The sequence below is a fragment of the Haliotis cracherodii genome, unplaced genomic scaffold (genome assembly GCF_022045235.1).
Source record: "Haliotis cracherodii isolate W230 unplaced genomic scaffold, xgHalCrac1.p SCAF_8, whole genome shotgun sequence".
Classification (NCBI taxonomy): Eukaryota; Metazoa; Mollusca; class Gastropoda; order Lepetellida; family Haliotidae; genus Haliotis; species Haliotis cracherodii.
The window spans coordinates 56,493,888-56,515,018 of record NW_027266341.1 but is presented as its reverse complement, the minus strand read 5'-3'; the positions used below and the strand labels follow the sequence as shown (position 1 = coordinate 56,515,018).

Genomic DNA, 21,131 nt, shown 5'->3' with positions numbered 1-21,131 from the left:
TCGTGTATTGCACATGCTAAATGTATAACCTCATGAAAATAGTGGGGCAAATTTGACATAAACGCATACAAATCAGTATGACCCGAGGCGATCGGGTATCAGAAAACAACTGAAACGGAAAAATGACAAGTAAATCAAGAAATATTTTAGATGTTGTGTCTATGTAGACACGAAGCGTTCTTGATACATTTCTTCCAAAAATGATAACCTTACAGTAAACTACGGTTATAACGAACACGCTTATAACGAACTTACGGATATAACGAACTTACTTTTTGGTCCCGACTAGTTGCTATAGTTATGCTGTATATATGCTTATAACGAACTACGGTTATAACAAACTAAAATTAGTAGTCCCTTTGAGTTCGTTATAACCGTACTTTACTGTATTTTGTAAACCTACTGACTAAACATTACAATAGTTCCTAATGAGATTTTTTTTCTATTATTCGTTTGGCGTTGCTAACGTTCTTTCAGTTCTTGATGCTCATCCGACCCTATCGCAAATTATGAAAAGTAGGGCCTGGAGTCAATGTAGTCATGAAATGTAATTATAAAATGAACTTGCCAAACACACTGATATTGTTTTATGTCGGTATATTTTAATGAGTGTTAGTGAACTCAAGTTACACAAGTGCTGTTGCAGGATTTGAGACCGAAATGGTCAACGTTGTATGAGATGGGACAGTTCTCCCACACTGACTTTGCCTACACCAACGTAGCATAGCGACACTGTCCTGAACTTGGTAGAATGAAACGTCATATCAACTGTATACCATAATTTCCGGAGTAAGACGGCAAAACGTAGCCATCTTGTTATTTTTGTGAATTATCACTTACTTGCCTGGATATGATTAATTCATGCTGCAGAGTAATACGATATCCTCTGTAAAGCCGTAGGATAATGTGCAATTATTATTTCATGATATTTTCCGGCGTTGTGTTCATGCTCATTCAAAGTTACGGATCAATATTACGACATGTGTATACGATGGAAAACGTTGTCACAGACACTAAAGAACCCTGAGACTATCTGTGTCACAACAGCACATTCTTCTTTTTACGGCTTCGATGTCAAATGTTATTGTTTGTCAACTGCTCATCTACGTTGACGATATATTTTATTCATGTGGAATATATTCGTGAGGCAAAACACAGTGGTGTATTGTCAACGAGAAATGTTATATGAATTACGCAATTCAGTGCATTGCAGTGGAAAGGCTTTCCGAAATAAATGAAACTTTGAAATGGTCATTGCTGATGTGTTCTCTGCTGTTAAGTTGTCATGTCCGTTTTGGTTGGAATCGGTGGCGTTGTTTGTGAATTCTGAGGTGGTGGTAGGGGGTAGGGTGTGGGTGTGGGGACGGTGGGGGAGGTGAGTGGAGAGTTGATGCTGAAATCATCTTAAGATTAAGTGGAGGTGTCAGGATTGTGAGATTGGGTAAGTGATGGTGAGGTGGTGGTGAATTTGAGAGGAGATAACGAGGTGGAGAGTTGATGGTGACATCATCTTAAGGTTGAGTGGAGCTGTCAGGGTTGTGAGATTGGGTGAAGTGGTGGTGAGGGGGTGGTGAATTTGAGGGGAGATAACGAGGTGGAGAGTTGATGGTGAAATCATCTTAAGGTTGAGTGGAGCTGTCAGGGTTGTGAGATTGGGTGAAGTGGTGGTGAGGGGGTGGTGAATTTGAGGGGAGATAACGGGGTGGAGAGTTGGTGGTGAAATCATTGCACTGCAAACACGAAAACGTCGTTTTTTTCCGTATATGGTCATTGGACGGAAAAACGACTAAAAATTCATTAAAATTGATTAATTGGTCAGCGTCTAGAAAGTGTCCAGAAAAGGGTCGAGTTTTTCAAGCGTAAAATGGACGGAAAAACGATGCTTTTTGCTCCGCCTTGTACAACTGTTAACGGCCAATCAGATGGCGCTGGTCCCCCGGCGCACGTGATGTCCAAGGCTTCCTTTCCGAAGCTTTAGGTTTCGTATTTCTGGCATGCCTTGCTCTAGTATCTGTCGCGCGCAGTGCAGCGAGATTTGCTGATAAGCTAGTTTTAGGATATGTTACATGTTAATGGAATTCAGACACGCGCCAAGAAGTCAAACCAAACAATGTTACTAAGTTTATTGTGGTAACGGCTATGTACAGTTACCCCTATCGGATAATGGGTTGTGTTTCATTTGGTTATAACAATAACTAATTTTTTAATGTGAAGTTTACAAGATATACGACTTGGACCCGAGGTCGGTCACATGACGTTCTTCACGTGACTGTATTCTTGAAAAGGCGTAAACACTGACTGCTTCCACATTCCTGGGGAAAACCCTTGGAATTCCGTGGTACGAATTCATACAGAAGCGTGGTTGCAAGCCCATTTAAGGATACCTTCGCTACAACCCATCCCAGAGAGAAAAACCACGAAAAAAAATCCAAACTGTCGCAGTGACAATTTACAGAAATCTATGAATTTACCTTAGTATCTATTTGACACATCTTCACAATCACCTTTCAATGATCGGCCATTTGATCAGTGATGCCAAAGGCTTGAAATAGCAACAGGTTAATTAACAACTTCGAAAATATCTCCCGTCACGTTTATCGTGTCGGCCATTTTGACGTATTGTACTTGACGTTAATGTATTACGAGATTCTGTCATTGTAATTGACTTTCTGAGGTAATTCTGTAAAAGATCTTCTCATCTAATGAGGATATTGTTTGGAATATATTCCTTGTAAACATACTAAAACATATGTTCCTCGCTTTGGGGGGAACTATTTTATTCCGGGGTGGCCCATTAAATCTAGTAGTAAGTCAAGGCACCATGAGTGATCTGTTATTTTATGTGTTTAAATTACGATTTGGGGCGTTAATAAAATACACTGAGGCAAGTATATTCTATTCAAATCAATTGGATAATTGAATATGCTTTCTTTTACATATTACATAACATCACTGCACTGTATCAGACTGATGTGGGATAAAAATCCGAAGTGGTTCAGGTCATCCAATGGGTGTTCGGGAAAAGGTGAGCGTATCCTGCCACACAAGTGGCACCCGTCACAAACACATGCAAGGACAAGTCAATTGTTCACCTGAACAAAGCACGGAAACACACAATGATGCCCGTCCTCACTTTTACCGAGCATGTAAATTATTTTGTCCGTCAAAAACATGGACGAGTATAAACAATATGTTCATTCACGTAATACATGTCATACATTTGACAAAATGTATTGGCTCGGAGCATTATTGTTAATCACAGCGTATGCAGTTGAACTCATCACCCATCCCATTATTGATAACCCTTCTTGAAGATCTATTAAATCAGAAGCTGCAACACTCTATCTTTTAACTGGCATGTCAGACTTCTATTTCATTACTCAGTTTTATTTGCACGGATTACTATGGAAGGGACATTGTCTCGTTGTCGCATTGTCGCCTTGACGCCTTGATAAAAACAAGCAAAACGTGTCAAAATACTGATGTATACAGTATATTGCAGTTGATATACTGTATACTGCATGCGATACTTATTTGCGGAAATGTTACAACTTTCAAGATTCAAGATTCAATTGCATATATTTCATATACAACAGACCGCCGTCATATATCACTGGAATACTGCTGAGAGCAGCGTTAAAACAAATTGTTTTCATAATGGAGCGCTGCAGTCATTTAAAATAGAACCGTATACATATGTACATGTAGTACCAACTCACTCTATTTGTTTCGAATATTCAGCAGAAAATATATTATTAACCAGGTCTTTGGGAATAGATATCAGATTTTTATAAGCAGCCACATAGGGATTATAAAGGACCCCTCGCTGATTAGGTTCTTGTTTACTTAAGAGCAGAGTTGGCCATGTTAGATGATATAACCAAAATCCGGGAGCTCCGGCGGAGGGCAAGCTGGTCTTGTTAGTGTATGGTATGAGCTGTGACGTTGACCCAAGAGAATAATGTAAAACATGAGACCAACTCAAGTCTATAATGATTGGGAAAGTCTAGATTTCCACAGCTCTAGCCTGAAATTAAGAATTGTTCTATGCTCCATTTTAATTGTATTATTTTCATTTTGTAGACATGGATGGACCAACCAGGAAATAAATTGATTGAATATTAATATCACATGTTACCACTGATCCAGTTAAATTCATCACACAATAATAAATTAGTATTTGACATTACGGCATTTGATTATTAGGGCATGATCATGTACATGTTCACTGTAGTAATGTACACACCAGTCAACTTGATTATAATTTTTATCAAAGTGTAGCGCGGCATCAACGATTACTTTATGATATCCTCACTTGTCATCGATGTATTGACATCGAACAATGGACGGCAATTCGAAATTCTTATGGATAGCTTCAATAGGGACAGCGCCGGTGTCAGTACAATTTTCCTAGTTAAAATAAGTATCTACAAAATATAATCTGAAGCAGACAAGAACAATATTTTTTTATTAATGCTTACTTTCATGGATAGAATTAAGGCAATCTAGGCTTGCCAAATCGTTCTAGACTTGAGCTGGATTCCTTTTAAATTTATTCTGTATGGTCTGGGAGACGAACGGGCGTCAGTATCGCATGGAGAACTGGGACAGCCTTAATCAGTGTAATCGGATATGTTGTGGAATTTCGGTTTTGGGCTGTGTGCTGAATATATAGAATTGCGAGTTATGTATACTCTGTATTCTTTCGTCATGGTAGCATATATATTTTCTATGTTGCTTTTTGAATTATCCACAAATAATGGGACTACAATGTAAACCTCTGTCTGGAGATATGCAATAATACTACTGAAGGGCATATCTGAAAAATGGGACTTCTCGACAAATATTTCTTTCTTAAATACTACCCGTTACAGGCATTCTGATCATTATATCATACTTTGTACAGTTTAAAAGTCAAATAATGGCAAATTGTGTATCTTTCTACATTTTGAATTAATTATATTTTCTGAAATAAAACCTTAGCATCAGAGAGTGATATAAACGAATATGATCTATACTATTATAAATGAATTATCAATTTCGTATTATGAATTAGATAAACAGAAATATGATAGTAAAACAAATTATTTTAATCTACTCTTGTGAATAGATAACGAGAGATCTAGGCAACGCACTAACGTAGCCATTTATGAAAAATGAAATATTAAAAGTTTAGGGGTTTGAACATGCACATTGAATGACAGGGAAGAAAGCAACGCAATAATTAAATTATGAATCAAATTATGTTATAAATATAACAGAATATTTAGAAAATATAAGTTTAATTTCTCATTGTTGGAAGGTGTTTAATAATTATATAGATTTTGTTTGATTGTTTGTTGTTTAACGCCGCACTCAGCAATATACCAGCTATATGACGGTGGTTCGTAAATAATCCAGTCTGGACCAAACAATTTACTCATTATCATCAAGAGCACCGATCTACGCATTTGGGATACGATGACATGCATCAACCAAGTCAGCGAGCCAAGTCGCCTTCGTAGAAGCATGGGTTGTGGAATGCCTATTCTAACCCGGATCTTCACGGGTATTTTTTTAAATAATAAGGTACAATGAAATTCTGTATATGTCCATAATAAGTGTGTATAAGTAGATGGATAATATGTCCATACACGCCAAGTAAATGGTATATACATTAATTTAAATGCAAATGATTCAATGATGAGTTCTTTCACAAGTCCATATTTCAAGGCATGTATTTGATATTCATAATAACTTCACAAAAGCTACACAATGGCAACAAAACGGTACCAGCATCACAGATACCAATAATACATGAGATACATATAATTACTTTAAAGTTAAAACATGTATCTAAATAGAAAATTAGAAGGATACACTTCCGACATTTTTCGTATTTTGTTTTCGTTTGGAGAGAGAAGTTGTGATTGGTATCTGATGGGTGCAAACAGGTGTTCCCTTCCGCCCAGGCCTTGCGGCAATGCTATAGCCCAAAATGAAACAAGCCTTGTTCAACAGGTTCAGACTCAAATTTCTATCCCACTTGGGCTCCTTTTAAATTTAAATATAATTTCTCGTGTCGATATGTGTCAGAAGAAATGAAATATTACAGCACTGGTGAATAGGTTATATGCGCATGTCAGCGTCGATCCTATAATATCCTTTTATGCAAAATACATATTTACTGATGAATTAAGGTAGTAATACTACGCAAATATATGTCCAGATGCATACATCAGTATCATCTCGTGATCTTAATTCGTGCTTTGAGCCCTTTTTCTACCGGAGATTCTGGGGTGTTACATCACACCAGAAAGCCAGGTCCAAATTCAAGTCATAATTTCATGGTCCGTCTTGTATGTTGGAAACCAATATCGCAATATGGCTAAATTTTGCTGAACGTGGTATTAACCCGATTACTCACATTATTATTCCATTTTCTACAGTCATCTACGAACACTAGCTTTAAGGAGGTATATCTGTATCATCCAAATGTCCATACATATATGTCCACATTTATATGTATAAAGCAAGTCGTCCTGCACTCTTCCTTAAAAGATAAATGTTAAGCATTTCCTCTGTATGGATTTATATAATGTAATATCGTTTTAATGTAATGCTGATGCAGTAAACGTACCACAGACCTGATGCTAGAATAACATCTAATTTCTGAAATGAACATATTTTACAGAAAAATACAGTTGTTTAAACAATACTTATAAAATATAAGAACAAGGAGCCAAGAGCCAAATATTGGGATGTGTTGGACATATTTGTTTCGGGGTCTTATGACAGACAAACCTGATGCCTTTAAGTATAAAGATAAGTAAGTATAGATGTTGTACATATTCAAATATGTTCGTGATTAACCCAACCTTGAAAAATATTGAAAGATGAGTGGTAACTATTTATGCCATTATTTCAAATTAGAATGAGAGCACATCAGGAAAGCATGGTACTTTAATATACGTATCTTGTTAACCCAATATTCTTTTTTAAGTAAGAGCAGCATGTATATCGAGAGCATAGGTTTGGTGCGTGACTTATCACACAGTACTTTCAGAAAGTGTGCATATTCTGTTTATCGGCAATAGATAACATAAGACGATTCATACGGGTAAATACGATTTACTTCAGAACTAGTATAGATTATTTAAGGTTAGGGGGAAATGTATGTAATTAACAGAACTTTGGCCGGGTTTGAAGGATTTGGGTCCTGGCTTGGGCTTTGTGTTGGACGTGTAGACGGCATTTCCAGGTTTGACGTATCAATGAAAAAAATGATGTCAGATGCAATTCTTTGTCTTTTCGGGTGAAAAATTGGCTTGCCTTTGGTTGTGTTTGTGGCGGGTGCCACTAGTGGATCGGAATGAGCTCGCGTTTTTGCGAGCATCCAATGTCATCATTTATTATGATGAATCATGAAAGATGCTCCTGATGTTGTCGCAATGGTGCAGTTGGCGCTACTTTTGGCAAGGGTTTCTCATGATAATGGAAATGCTTATGTCTCTTTTGTTGACCGATAAACATGAAAAGATATAATGTTAGTGTATATGGTCATGTAATTAAGAAACAAACGACGAGTGGGAGTTGTTTATTGTACGATAAACAACGACCGAGACTCGTTTATTTCTATATGAGATATCAACATTACGTACAGCCTCTTTTAGGGTGTTAAATTAGGAAAATATACACGCTTAACAATATTTACCCGTACTTAAATAATGATGATTCCTTTAATAGAATCCGACAGAGGCCATTCTAGATAAATCCATGGTCCCGCATATTCTCACAATTTTCTCGTCAATCATATGTACCTTTTCCCCCAATACCGATTGTCATATCACTCTCACTTTCGGATTCTCCAGCAACATTTATTGGGAACAACTCACTAGACACATACCTCTCAAAAATAAGGTCAAATTTACAAATTTTACTTTTCAAGTTGCGAGTGCATGTTCGAATTTCAATAAATGATGTCATGATAGAACAATGTTTTATCTTGAAATAAATATCGCTTCCTTCTTTGTTCTTTGTGATTTATCGCGTAGCTATCTTATATCATGAAATGCCAATTTCTAATAGCTTTATCATGACGTATCCGTGTCATGTAGCAATAACATACACACATATCGTTGACTTCGACGTTGAATTGTGTCATGAAATATGATTATCCTCTTGTGTGCAATATTTCTGGTTGATAAATCTACCATATTCTTACTTTAAGAATAGCGACTATACATTATTATATATCCCGTATCAGGTCTCTGTAACATTTGCAAAATGATACAAATATACAAATACAACTGAACCTAAATGTAATGTTTTAATATCCTTACGTTGCTGAGTGCAGCATTTAACAACAAACAAACAAAACATAATATCTTTAAGAATTATGTTAACAATTCCGATGCTAAAAATAATCTCACAATCTCCATACCTCTTTCTCTCTATGAAACAAATAACTTTTTTTTAATAATCTGAAGGAATAATAATGGCAATACTATCATAATTATCATCATTATGTTACTTATCCTCAAGTGAATTAGTCCTCCACACTGTACATTCAGTGAAGAAGCCCATGAACATATGAACTATGTAACATACATTCATGGAAATTAGATGAACAGTTGAAGTAAGCAAATGATATTATTCGGTCGAACGTCTATCAGCCATCTATTCTATTCATGAAGAACATTTCACGTGGGACCAACAGAGGGAATTATGACTATCGACTTGCTAATTATTTTTTATATTCATGCCAGCTCAAACGATCTATTGGCTTGATTTATTGTTATGGTATCCACAAAATAAGTAGGATCCGATTTTTTCCGTTTTTGTTGAAATAAAACTGAATAATATTTGCTGTTTACATATCAAAGTTTGCCAAATTGTTACAAAATGTTTGCCCACAGCAAGGCTACGTATCCCCAACATATTGTGCTAGGCACAGTATCACTGGACTGAGGGAGGGCGGTATTCCTCCTTGTGGGTCACCTGCTTGGCAATATGGGACGGGAAAACTGCAGGGGGTGAGGGCAGTTAAGTTGATGGTACAGACAGATAAGAGAGATCATTTTACAAATGTGAAACCTCAGTCCACAAAGGAAGAGGCGAAAGCTGAAACTTGGTGAGGTTTACAGAACAAAGGCAGTTATTTCTAGTTTCTTACTGACTCTCGAAGATACATTTAATAAAACAATTAATGTGTGTGTGCGTGTGCGTGTGCGTGTGCGTGTGTGTGTGTGTGAGGTAGAAGAATAATTGTACATCATAAAAATGGCTACGTATGTATTTGGGGTAGATATGTTGAATGCCCGGCCAGTATGACCTTTGAGTCACTACAGTTTCAGTCATTAAAATGCGTAAAACAGTATTTGAGTGAAAGAAAACACTACAAGTGAGTGAAACAAAAGACCTCAGTACAGGCACACCCAGTCCCCAAACCCCAAGTCTGCATGTATCAATACTCATACTTGCCACATCCTCAACCACTTAACTTACTCACACAATCATCTGACAACATGTTCCCCAACCCTCGTATCACAACGCATGCACGCATGCACGCACGCACACACACACAGACACACAGACACACACACACACACACACACACACATCACATTCTTCTTTCCCCACCATTATGTCTACGTCAGCCATCATGGATCCATGCGCATGCTTTCATACATAATCCATCCTCCCACCATTCCCCAACATCCATCGATCTATAACTATATCCGCCCTCATGTATCGGTATTCGTGCTTTCATACATACATACACACCCCTACCATTCCCCTACATCCATCGCAGTATAACTATGACTATAACCGCCTTCGTGCATCCGCACTTATGTTCACATTGCATTGCATATGCATCGAATTACACGTTTAAAATATCGTAAATATTTTACAACATGTACATATTATATATCAGCAAACAGAGATTATTATAACGCAATAGATTTCATCCGTCAAAACATCACAGAAAGAGGGGCAGCCTGGAATTTTACAATGGCATCTGAATGCACTAAGACGTTCAACTGGTCAGGAGGTGAGAGTTGCGGAAGATTACGGTAAACTTCAGTTACAGATCTCCATTACGAATATCTAAAGTATGAATAAAGATCACAGCTTGCTATGACGTGTACTTCATGCCTGCAGAAATAGCAATGTCCTTAGCTCTAAATTGTATGTCTAAATGCTTATGTAGACAAAGACCCAAATGTATATAGGCATGACCATATTATATTCTACGCAAATATCACCACATTTAAAAACAAAGCTAGATTGAGTCTTTGAAGGGCATTAAGAACTGATACACACAAGGAAAAATATTTATGGATGTCAATGGAGGAACACTGCGTTTCGGAATATATACTTTCTCCTTCATCAGGTGCATATTATTAAATGCTATGAGGCAGAGAACATATATTTGTACCTGTAAGAACAACAAAAGTAAAAAGATAGCAAAGAAGGGAACGCAACAAGGGAAGCCAACAGATAACTGGCATGGCGCTGATTACCCCGCCTCCCGTTTGCCCATTGTCCATTTCCCATTACCAATCATTCATAAGTTAAGTTTTGGCTTTAATTTGTTCATTGATAATGAACCATCAACGTCTATTATCTCCACCCTAAAATATGTAGTTTACTGAGAAAGTGGTATCCAAATATAATGTGTGTTACTGTTGACCACTTTCTTAAAGGCATTGTTGGTTCAAAGCTTTCGGTCATAGAAGCCGTGCCATTTTTCTCTTGTCAGAGGAGTACACAAAGTATACGTCATCTGGACTAACATTTTTGGACGGGACTCAACCCATAAAGTACGAGAATCTGTACTTTACTCAGAAAGTGTTATCCCAATTATAACATTTGTTGTCAAGAAAACACAATAAATGTATATTCGGCTTTGGATGGGTAATGATATCACAGACATATACGGATATTGATGATGACTTGGAGGAGCTTCGTAACGCACGTCTTCTCAATTCAGGGATTGGTAAATCCAAATATGTGTGTGCGTGCGTGCGTGCGTGCGTAAATGTGGGCCTGTTGGGTGTTACATAAAACATTTATCTTGAGCGGGATGGTAGTTCGAGTTGGATTAGCATGTTAACTATATGATCTTCTTTAGGCAGAGAATGCCGCGCATAAATGTATTGATGAAATTCCTAGGTACATGGGGCCTTTTCGTCCCCAGGAATACCCACAGTGGAGACTTCAATGAGGATAGGGTGTACACAATGTGCTAGCTGGTAGATTGTGTGTCATCAGACCGGACAACGTTGGTCTTTGACTGATTGTGGCGTAAAACACACTTATTCATTTACTTATATCGGAAATTGAATGTTCATCTTAATTGTTATTGTTGAACATGTAATATATTTTTAAAGAAATAAAACAGTGACATAATAACTACAACTTTATGTGAGCGCGAGTAGCTTTTTTGGAATGAGATGAATAAGTCTTATAAAGTTGTAAGCTTCTTCACAACCGTGTAACTATGAATTGACTTTATTGGGTAATCAAAAAAGAGATAGGACCTAAAATAGCCAAATTTCATACGATTTCACTTGTCCACCATCTGTGGATGCAAGGCGAAAACATTTCAGCGCGTTTGAAGCCACTGAGAATGCCCCCTGCAGAGTTGAACGAACATTCTGCGGTGGCGCGGCTGAGTTGACCAGAGGCTATCAGCAGTATTTCCCGTCCAGGTTATTTAGGTCAGTTGTTTGTGTGTGTGTGTGTGTGTGTGTGTGCGTGCGTGCGTGCGTGCGTGCGTGTGTGCGTGTTTGCGTGCGTGTGTGTGTGGGGGGGGGGGGGGGCGTGTGGGGGGGGGGGGGGGGGCGTGGGGGTGAGATTGGGGGGATAGATGATAGATTTAGCAACAAGTAAGGTCATCTTGAATGGAGGGTATTCGCAGATGGATTAGCATATGAACTATGATTCTCTTTAGGCAGAAAAATGAGGATCCACGATGTTGGACCTGGTAGAAGTGTGTTATCAAACCTCACAGCATTGGTTTTTTGACTGACTGTGCGTCAAAACAAACTCATTCATTTACTTGAACTGAATGTTCATCTTAATTGTTATGGATAGTCACGGAGCCATGATCCAGAGTACAGGGTGTCATTAGATAGAAATAAACTAAGTAATAATAGGATTACCAGAAAAACGGGGTTTTACACACAAGCCAATAAACTTCGCTCATTAACACCAGAGTAAGTCAGTACAAGATTGAAAACTGCCCCATAATTATGTATTACATGCTTGTCGGGTATTGCTACATATTTATGTGAAAACAAAGTTATTAAAATAAAGAGCAAAACTGATGAAAGTTAACAATAAACGTGTATACGTGTTATATCGTCACTGCAAAAATAATGATTGTTTGTCTTTAGTATTAACATTCAAATACGTTATATCTGTATTAGCGATATTGTCTTTGTTCCACCGGTGAGTCAGCGTTAGCCGTACTATCTCGTAGTATAATTGTATTTCTGAAGACATCACGATACAGTTTTTACAATGCATCACGTCTGCACTAGCGCTTGATAACAGCCTTGTGTTTGGGTGTTTCAGTGGTTCAAATCGCTGCTCTTGATAGTGTTGATTAAACTTTGATACTATGAACAATATAATGTTATGTGAGCGGTTGACTTTAGAACGGTAACATACTAATAGTATATAGGATGACATAAACAGAACAATGAGAAGTTCGTCCAGATTAGTGTATAGGCAACATTTAATAATTAAAATAATTACATTAAACAACTCCCCTTTTAAGTCCATTTTCCTGACTTATAAGTAAATGCAAGAACAATCGGCCGGAATACAATGTAAAGTTCTTCAACAACTCATCTTGGAATCTCCCATATCACTGGGGATCTTCAATTTAAATGGAGTTACTCGTTACGATTCCGAACCTTCACGTGACTGTGTTTATGAACCATTGTCAAATAGTGGTGACATTAAATCTAGGAAACAATACGCGAAATCGCGCATGCACAGAACGGAAAATTTGGTCAAGGCATTAAGTAATCCGCATGCGCAGAACGATTGATTTCAGTACTTCCGCTAAGCGCTTCGAGTGCAGCATCAAACGCGGGCCTGTAATCTAACACGCGGGGACTGACCAATGAAATCTGAGAAGTAGAAATACCGGTAGACGCTGTTGCTTGATTGACAATGTCAATCAAGAAAGGGAGGAGCTTAACGCTATCGTTCTCTCCCAGTAAATTCCGATGTCAAATAACGACGTTATTTGGACGGAAAAACGATGGTTTGAAAAGGTCCAAATATCGTCGTTTTTCCGTCCAATGACCATATACAGAAAAAAACGACGTTTTCGTGTTTGCAGTGTTGTGAAGTGGTGCTTAAGTCGAGTGAAATTGTTTGGGTGGTGGTGAAGTTGAATAAAGGTGACGGGATGGATAGTTGGTGGTGAGGTGGACGTTGGGTTGTTGTTGAGAGGAGTGGAGGTAACGGGGAGGATAGTTGGTGGTGAGATGGGGGTGAGGTGGACGTGGTGTGGTTGATGAGAGGAGAGGAGGCAACGGGGTGGATAGTTGGTGATGAGGATGCGTGGAGATGACGACTTGTCTTGATTATGCATCACTCCGAGGCAAGGGAGTGAAATTGACTGTAAAAGTCAACTTTCCACCCTTGCGAACTTGGCTGAAATTACTGGGCTCGATCGTAGCGCCAGAAGTGGTTATTACAAGTTATGTCCCTTCTATTTCCCCCCTACTGACCAATCAGATTCCACTTCTCATAGCACCTGCATTTGCTTCAAACAAAATGGCTGCGCCTCGGGAAGATGTGACTGTGATGATGTGATGGTGTGGGAAGTTCGCGATACAGTCACAGGAGGTGGCTGGGATGGAGTGACTGTATGCGTTGTTGGGTAGTGAAGGTAATTTTACGGTGTGCACCTGCATACATTGATGTCCGTCATTTTGACTCCCTTAGAAGGAAGGTAATCAATCTCTAATTGCAGGTGCATATGATGCTTGTTCACGCCACTCCATTTAGCAATGAAGTGGGCGACAAATATCATCCATGTGACAATCTTTATTAATGAGGGCGTCTTGGTAAATTATTGTTTCTCTAGATTTCGAGAATAAACGTAAAAAAAACATACACTAAACGACGACACAAATAAATCATTCATGTGAAGACTACAGACACAAAAAAACAAGAACCCAGTATCTTTTTCAGGATCTGTTATTAGAGCATTTTTATGCATATGAAAGCATACAATTCTGTAGCACGTAAAAAATGATGACACTCAGACAACGATGTGATATGCGACCTGGCGGACACATATGAGTTAACAGGTTACCACACATCCTATTATCAGAAAATCAACTTTATCCGGGAGGATAATAGGCTATGCCTGTTTAATGGCCATCTGCGGTATATGATAAATGCTTGATTTAGATTAGTGGAACGATTAAAGTCGTAACACATACTTGTATGACTGAAAAAATAGCGTGATGTAAATCTTTAAAAAACCCAAACAGTGACGCCTTTTGAAAGAAAAACATATTCTTTACCACCCACAGTCTGATATTGACCAGGTGTATCCATCCATCCATCCATCCATCCATCCATCCATCCATCCATACATCCATCCATCCATCCATTGATCATCCATCCATCCATCCATCCATCTATCAACCCGTCCATTGATCATCCAACCATCAATCTACTCATCGATCCATTCACCTATCAACCCGTCCATTGATCATCCACCCATCAATCCACCCATTGATTCATTCATCCATCCATCCATCCATGGCATACTTTCAGACAAAACATATGGTATTGGAACGAGAGGGTATTCTGTAATGTGTACTGTGACCAAGCTTTTGAATTCTGGTGCAACGTCATCATCGGACTAGAATATTACTGCAGAAGGGATCGTAGCTATGTATTAGCGACCTGTAGATGTCGGATAGTATAAGCGGAGTTTGCGGAGTAGGTACGATTTTGCATCTATGGTTTGCATTGCCTAGGCTGGAGTGCCAGGTCTTCTTGGTTGTAGCTTTGATACGGCTTAACTCACCATTTACTCACTCACTCCATTATACTTGCAGATGAAGATGTTCTTCTCAATACACCGGTACCACGTGATCCCAACAACAATCACTTGGAGCTCTCCTTGGTAACAGATTCCTGTTTCCGTGACGAAAAGCAAATATCTCCACATCACCTGTATCCCCCCAGATCCCATTCTCCAGATCGTTCGTCATATCTGCCATCATATCCTATTGTGACCTCACCCCACGGACCACTCCCCGGGTCATTCAGCACCTCCCCACCCGCATACCCGTGTTATTACAGTCCATATCTCCACCCTCCGCCACCCCACCTACAACATGTGCCGCACCACTACTACAACCACGACAACACAGCGGAACACAGCATCGTCACGTCACCAACCCCAGTAATACAGGTAGCGCCTACATTCATTATGTCCTTGATGTGTGCTTGAGGCATGTGTGCCAAATCGCCTGAGAAATTCGTGATATATACACTGTGCGAAGTTGCGTCCCTCAGGGACCTGTCATCCAGACTTCGAATCCCAGATTCGCCCTGGTGATGTCAGCTCCCGTTCTTGTGGGTTTTATTAAAGTGGCAATTGTCTTAGACCTGCATTCCTTCGGGGTTTTACTCCCATGTCAAGCTGACACGCCGTAAATAAAATACAGTAAACTACGGTTATAACGAACACGCTTATAACGAACTGACCAATATAACGAACTTATTTTTTAGTCCCTTTTGTTGTATATATGCTGTATAATTGTTTATAGCGAACTACGGTTATAACGAACTAAAATTAGTGGTCCCTTTGAGTTCGTTATAACCGTAGTTTACTGTACTTTTCAAACTGGCGATGAATCCAACTGTCTCACTCACATTATACACTGTACAGAAAACATAGTTTTGGAACAGAAGTTGACGTCCCAGAAGTTGTTGAGTTCATCAAACATAGAACCTACATTAGAATTTATGTTAAACCTCTTCTTGGTTACCGCCGTAATATGGCTGCAAGGTTAAAAAGGCAACATCAGTGTCGCTTCACGCAAACTGTGAAGGATCATCCGATGGTGGGTTCGAATCTCAGATTCGTCTGCCCTGGCTCTGCCAGCACCATTCCAGGGGGCATGGGTGGCCCAGTCGTCTAAGGCGCCGCAATTCGCTGTGCAGAGTTGCGTCCCTTGGGCATGCCAGAAACCTGTGATTGTGGGATCGAATCCCGGTTCGTCCCGATTATGTTTCTAGGTTTGTCAGCACGATACCCGTGCTCGTGGGTTTCACCGAAGTGGTAAACGTCTTAGACCTGCATCACTTCGGGCTTTCCTCCCAAATTAAACTGACACGCCGTGATAAAACTGGAATACTGTTAAAAGCGGCGTTAAACCCAACTCACTCACTCACACTTTACCAAAGTGCCCTTCTTCAACTGTCAGCATCATACCCCATGTTCGTTGTCTTTACCAAAGTGACCTTCTTCAACTGTCAGCACAATACCCCATGTTCGCTGTCTTTACCAAAGTGCCCTTCTTCAACTGTCAGCACAACATTCCATGCTCGTTGTCTTTACCAAAGTGACCTTCTTTAACTGTCAGCACCATACCCCATGTTCGTTGTCTGTACCAAAGTGCCCTTCTTCAACTGCCAGCACCATACCCCATGTTCGTTGTCTTTACAAAAGTGCCCTTCTTTAACCATACCCCATGTTCGTTGTCTTTACCAAAGTGAACTTCTTCAACTGTCAGCACCATACCCCGTCTTCGTTGTCTTTACCAACGTGCCCTTCTTTAACTGTCAGCACAACATTCCATGCTCATTTTTCTTTACCAAAGTGCCCTTCTTTAACTGTCAGCACAACATTCCATGCTCGTTGTCTTAACCAAAGTGCCCTTCTTTAACTGTCAGCACAACATTCCATGCTCGTTGTCTTTACCAAAGTGCCCTTCTTTAACTGTCAGCACCATACCCCATCCTCGTTGTCTTTACCAAAGTGCACTTCTTTAACTGTCAGCACCATACCCCATGCTCGTTGTCTGTACCAAAGTGCCCTTCTTCAACTGTCAGCACAACATTCCTTGCTCGTTGTCTTTACCAAAGTGCCCTTCTTCAACTGTCAGCACAACATTCCATGCTCGTTGTCTGTAACAAAGTGCCCTTCTTCAACTGTCAGCACAACATTCCATGCTCGTTGTCTTTACCAAAGTGACCTTCTTTAACTGTCAGCACCATACCCCATGTTCGTTGTCTGTACCAAAGTGACCTTCTTCAACTGTCAGCACAATACCCCATGTTCGTTGTCTTTACCAAAGTGCCCTTCTTCAACTGTCAGCACCATACCCCATGTTCGTTGTCTTTACCAAAGTGCCCTTCTTCAACTGTCAGCATCATACCCCATGTTCGTTGTCTTTACCAAAGTGAACTTCTTCAACTGTCAGCACCATACCCCATGTTCGTTGTCTTTACAAAAGTGCCCTTCTTTAACCATACCCCATGTTCGTTGTCTGTACCAAAGTGAACTTCTTCAACTGTCAGCACCATACCCCATCTTCGTTGTCTTTACCAACGTGCCCTTCTTTAACTGTCAGCACAACATTCCATGCTAATTTTTCTTTACCAACGTGCCCTTCTTCAACTGTCAGCACCATACCCCATCTTCGTTGTCTTAACGAAAGTGCCCTTCTTTAACTGTCAGCACAACATTCCATGCTCATTTTTCTTTACCAAAGTGCCCTTCTTTAACTGTCAGCACAACATTCCATGCTCGTTGTCTTAACCAAAGTGCCCTTCTTTAACTGTCAGCACAACATGCCATGCTCATTTTTCTTTACCAAAGTGCCCTTCTTTAACTGTCAGCACCATACCCCATCCTCGTTGTCTTTACCAAAGTGCCCTTCTTTAACTGTCAGCACCATACCCCATGCTCGTTGTCTTTACCAAAGTGCCCTTCTTCAACTGTCAGCACAACATTCCTTGCTCGTTGTCTTTACCAAAGTGCCCTTCTTCAACTGTCAGCACAACATTCCATGCTCGTTGTCTGTACCAAAGTGCCCTTCTTCAACTGTCAGCACAACATTCCTTGCTCGTTGTCTTTACCAAAGTGCCCTTCTTCAACTGTCAGCACAACATTCCATGCTCGTTGTCTGTAACAAAGTGCCCTTCTTCAACTGTCAGCACAACATTCCATGCTCGTTGTCTTTACCAAAGTGACCTTCTTTAACTGTCAGCACCATACCCCATGTTCGTTGTCTGTACCAAAGTGCCCTTCTTCAACTGTCAGCACAATACCCCATGTTCGTTGTCTTTACAAAAGTGCCCTTCTTTAACCATACCCCATGTTCGTTGTCTTTACCAAAGTGAACTTCTTCAACTGTCAGCACCATACCCCATCTTCGTTGTCTTTACCAACGTGCCCTTCTTTAACTGTCAGCACAACATTCCATGCTCATTTTTCTTTACCAAAGTGCCCTTCTTTAACTGTCAGCACAACATTCCTTGCTCGTTGTCTTTACCAAAGTGCCCTTCTTTAACTGTCAGCACAACATTCCATGCTTGTTGTCTTTACCAAAGTGCCCTTCTTTAACTGTCAGCACCATACCCCATCCTCGTTGTCTTTACCAAAGTGCACTTCTATAACTGTCAGCACCATACCCCATCCTCGTTGTCTGTACCAAAGTGCCCTTCTTCAACTGTCAGCACAACATTCCATGCTCGTTGTCTTTACCAAAGTGCCCTTCTTTAACTGTCAGCACCATACCCCATGCTCGTTGTCTGTACCAAAGTGCCCTTCTTTAACTGTCAGCATTATGCCCCATTCCCGTTTTCTTTACCATTTTAAAATGTATCTATTTTCATCTTCAACAGAAAGCAAACACTCTATGATATAACATAGATATTACCCGAGAACCTCAATTACTTTATTAAATAGAATATAAAGGTTTTTATTATTATTATTATTATTATTATTATTATTATTATTATTATTATTATTATTATTATTATCATTATCATTATTGTTATTTCTGTGGCAGCACATGACAAGCAATGGCGTGGAGGTCATCAACGGCGGCTACGGGATCAAGAACCCCTTGCTCGGACAGACGGCGGTACAGAAGGAAATAACACTGTCCAGCTGTGGTGTGTACCTTTTGTACGTTGTAGTTACATCTGTACGTTGTATGTACGACTACATGTTGTGTGTGTACATCTGTACGTTGTGTGCACATTCTTACATCTCCGTGTCGTCTGTATGTCCGGTGTGTAAATGTATCTTTGAACAATACCTACTTTTTGAAGAGTATAAGTTTGTATGATCATTATCTGAAGTTTCTCATGGATCATACTCATGATATAAAGTTGCCATGTTCTAAATTCTACTGAAAATCTGTGTTATATATTGCACTTTAAAATTAAATTAAAACTAGTCCTAGATACAGTATTTATGAATGTTCCCCATTTGAAATTTAGCAAGTGTGATGTTCTATGTGCCTGACTGTTCCCCAAACAAAGCAAGTCGGGTGTTCTAAATATATGACTGTTTTCCCATTGAAGCAAGTTTTTTTGTCCTAAAATGCGACTGTCCCCTAATTGAAGCTAGTTTGGTGTCCTAAATATGTGTCTGTTCCCCAACTGAAGAAAGTTTGGTGTTCTAAATATGTGACTGTTCCTCAAAGGGAAGCAAGGTTGGTGTTCGCTATATATGACCGTTCCCCAATTGACGTGAGTCAGGTGTTCTCGACTGTTCCCCAACTGAAGCAAATCAGGAGTACCATGTATCTTCCTGTTCCCCAGGTTTAGAGAACGACAACGACAGGTACGCATGTCGGGTTTGCGGCAAGCTGTTCCCCCTTCAGCGTCTGCTCAACAGACACATCAAGTGTCACAGTGATGTCAAGCGATATCTTTGCACCTTCTGTGGCAAGGGTTTCAATGACACATTTGACCTGAAGCGACACACCAGGACACACACAGGTAGGTCGAAACAGCAAATTCTCAGACTATCCACCGAATTCTAGGTCAGAACTGACGTGTACATCGCAGTTGTATAAATCCCCGCTGAACTTGGTCACAGATGGTCACAGGATATGACTATTAGACTATTATCCTGATTGGCTCGATCTTGCCAGGTCGTTGTACCCCATGTGCAAGAAAACCATCTCTGAGCCGCTTTAAAGGATGCCATTGAGGGATAACTAAAGGGTGGAGGACCTGAGGGACCACGTGATACATACTTTTAAATAGAAATTGCCTTTCTGAACACGACACCAGTATTATAGCTACCACTCAGGACGTCTGTGTTGCAAAAATACAAAGCAAAACAATGTAGACCTCAATTGAGTATTAAGCAGGGCTTGAAACGAGCGGTCGATGGTTATCTTTAATACATAGACAACACTATTGACTGATCTAACACCTCTCTTGTTCAAAACCAGGATTCTGTCATGATAAACCTCGCTGTGATACAAATACTACCCCAACATGTTTATGGCATGACAGTAACTATAGTAACATGAAAGAATCCTCATGGTCCTTAAATATTTAAGAAGTATATGTACAGGTGTAAGTTAATTTTGATCGATGTTATCTTTTACAACCTTACTATTCTGCCTTATAAATAGAATCCAGTCAACAAATTATTTGTTCTGCTGTGCTATGTATTTCTATAAGGTGATACAGGTGACACATAGTTTTTCTTAACCGTCATAACTTACTTTTGAAGGTTCTTATTTCATGTGGTATCAGAGCAGATGTTAGTCACAAGAACCGATGGAATATAATTGATCACGATCAACCCATTTGGGTTTTATTCAGCAGAGTTTATCTTGGCCATTCGCCATTCATCTGTTTTAAATCAAGGCTAGTGATGGTAGCTTAAGATAACAATATATTCCTGCGAAGAAATGGTAAACAAATATCTTGGGGAAATATGGGTATATTCGGCAGAAACAATTGTTGAGGTTCGAGAAACATGTGTAACACGAAATCAACAGGAGAACAAAGATAAGAACTGCTCGTTTAATACGAGTGAGTGAGTGAGTGAGTTGGGTTTAACGCCGCTTTTAACAGTATTCCAGTTATATCGTGGCGTGTCAGCTTAATATGGGAGGAAA

General features: G+C 39.6%; 1 protein-coding gene across 1 annotated transcript in view; it reads left to right on the top strand.

Annotated features, from left to right (window-relative positions):
* The window catches only part of LOC139450498 (transcription factor ovo-like homolog lin-48), a 35,061-nt gene that overhangs the window by 10,237 nt on the left and 3,693 nt on the right, over window positions 1-21,131 (top strand). Inside the window, exons 2-4 of the mRNA XM_071232220.1 lie at window positions 15,084-15,442; window positions 19,053-19,158; window positions 19,813-19,992. Of these exons, the coding sequence (XP_071088321.1) occupies window positions 15,084-15,442; window positions 19,053-19,158; window positions 19,813-19,992 (645 nt within the window). The remainder of the gene's footprint in view (window positions 1-15,083; window positions 15,443-19,052; window positions 19,159-19,812; window positions 19,993-21,131) is intronic.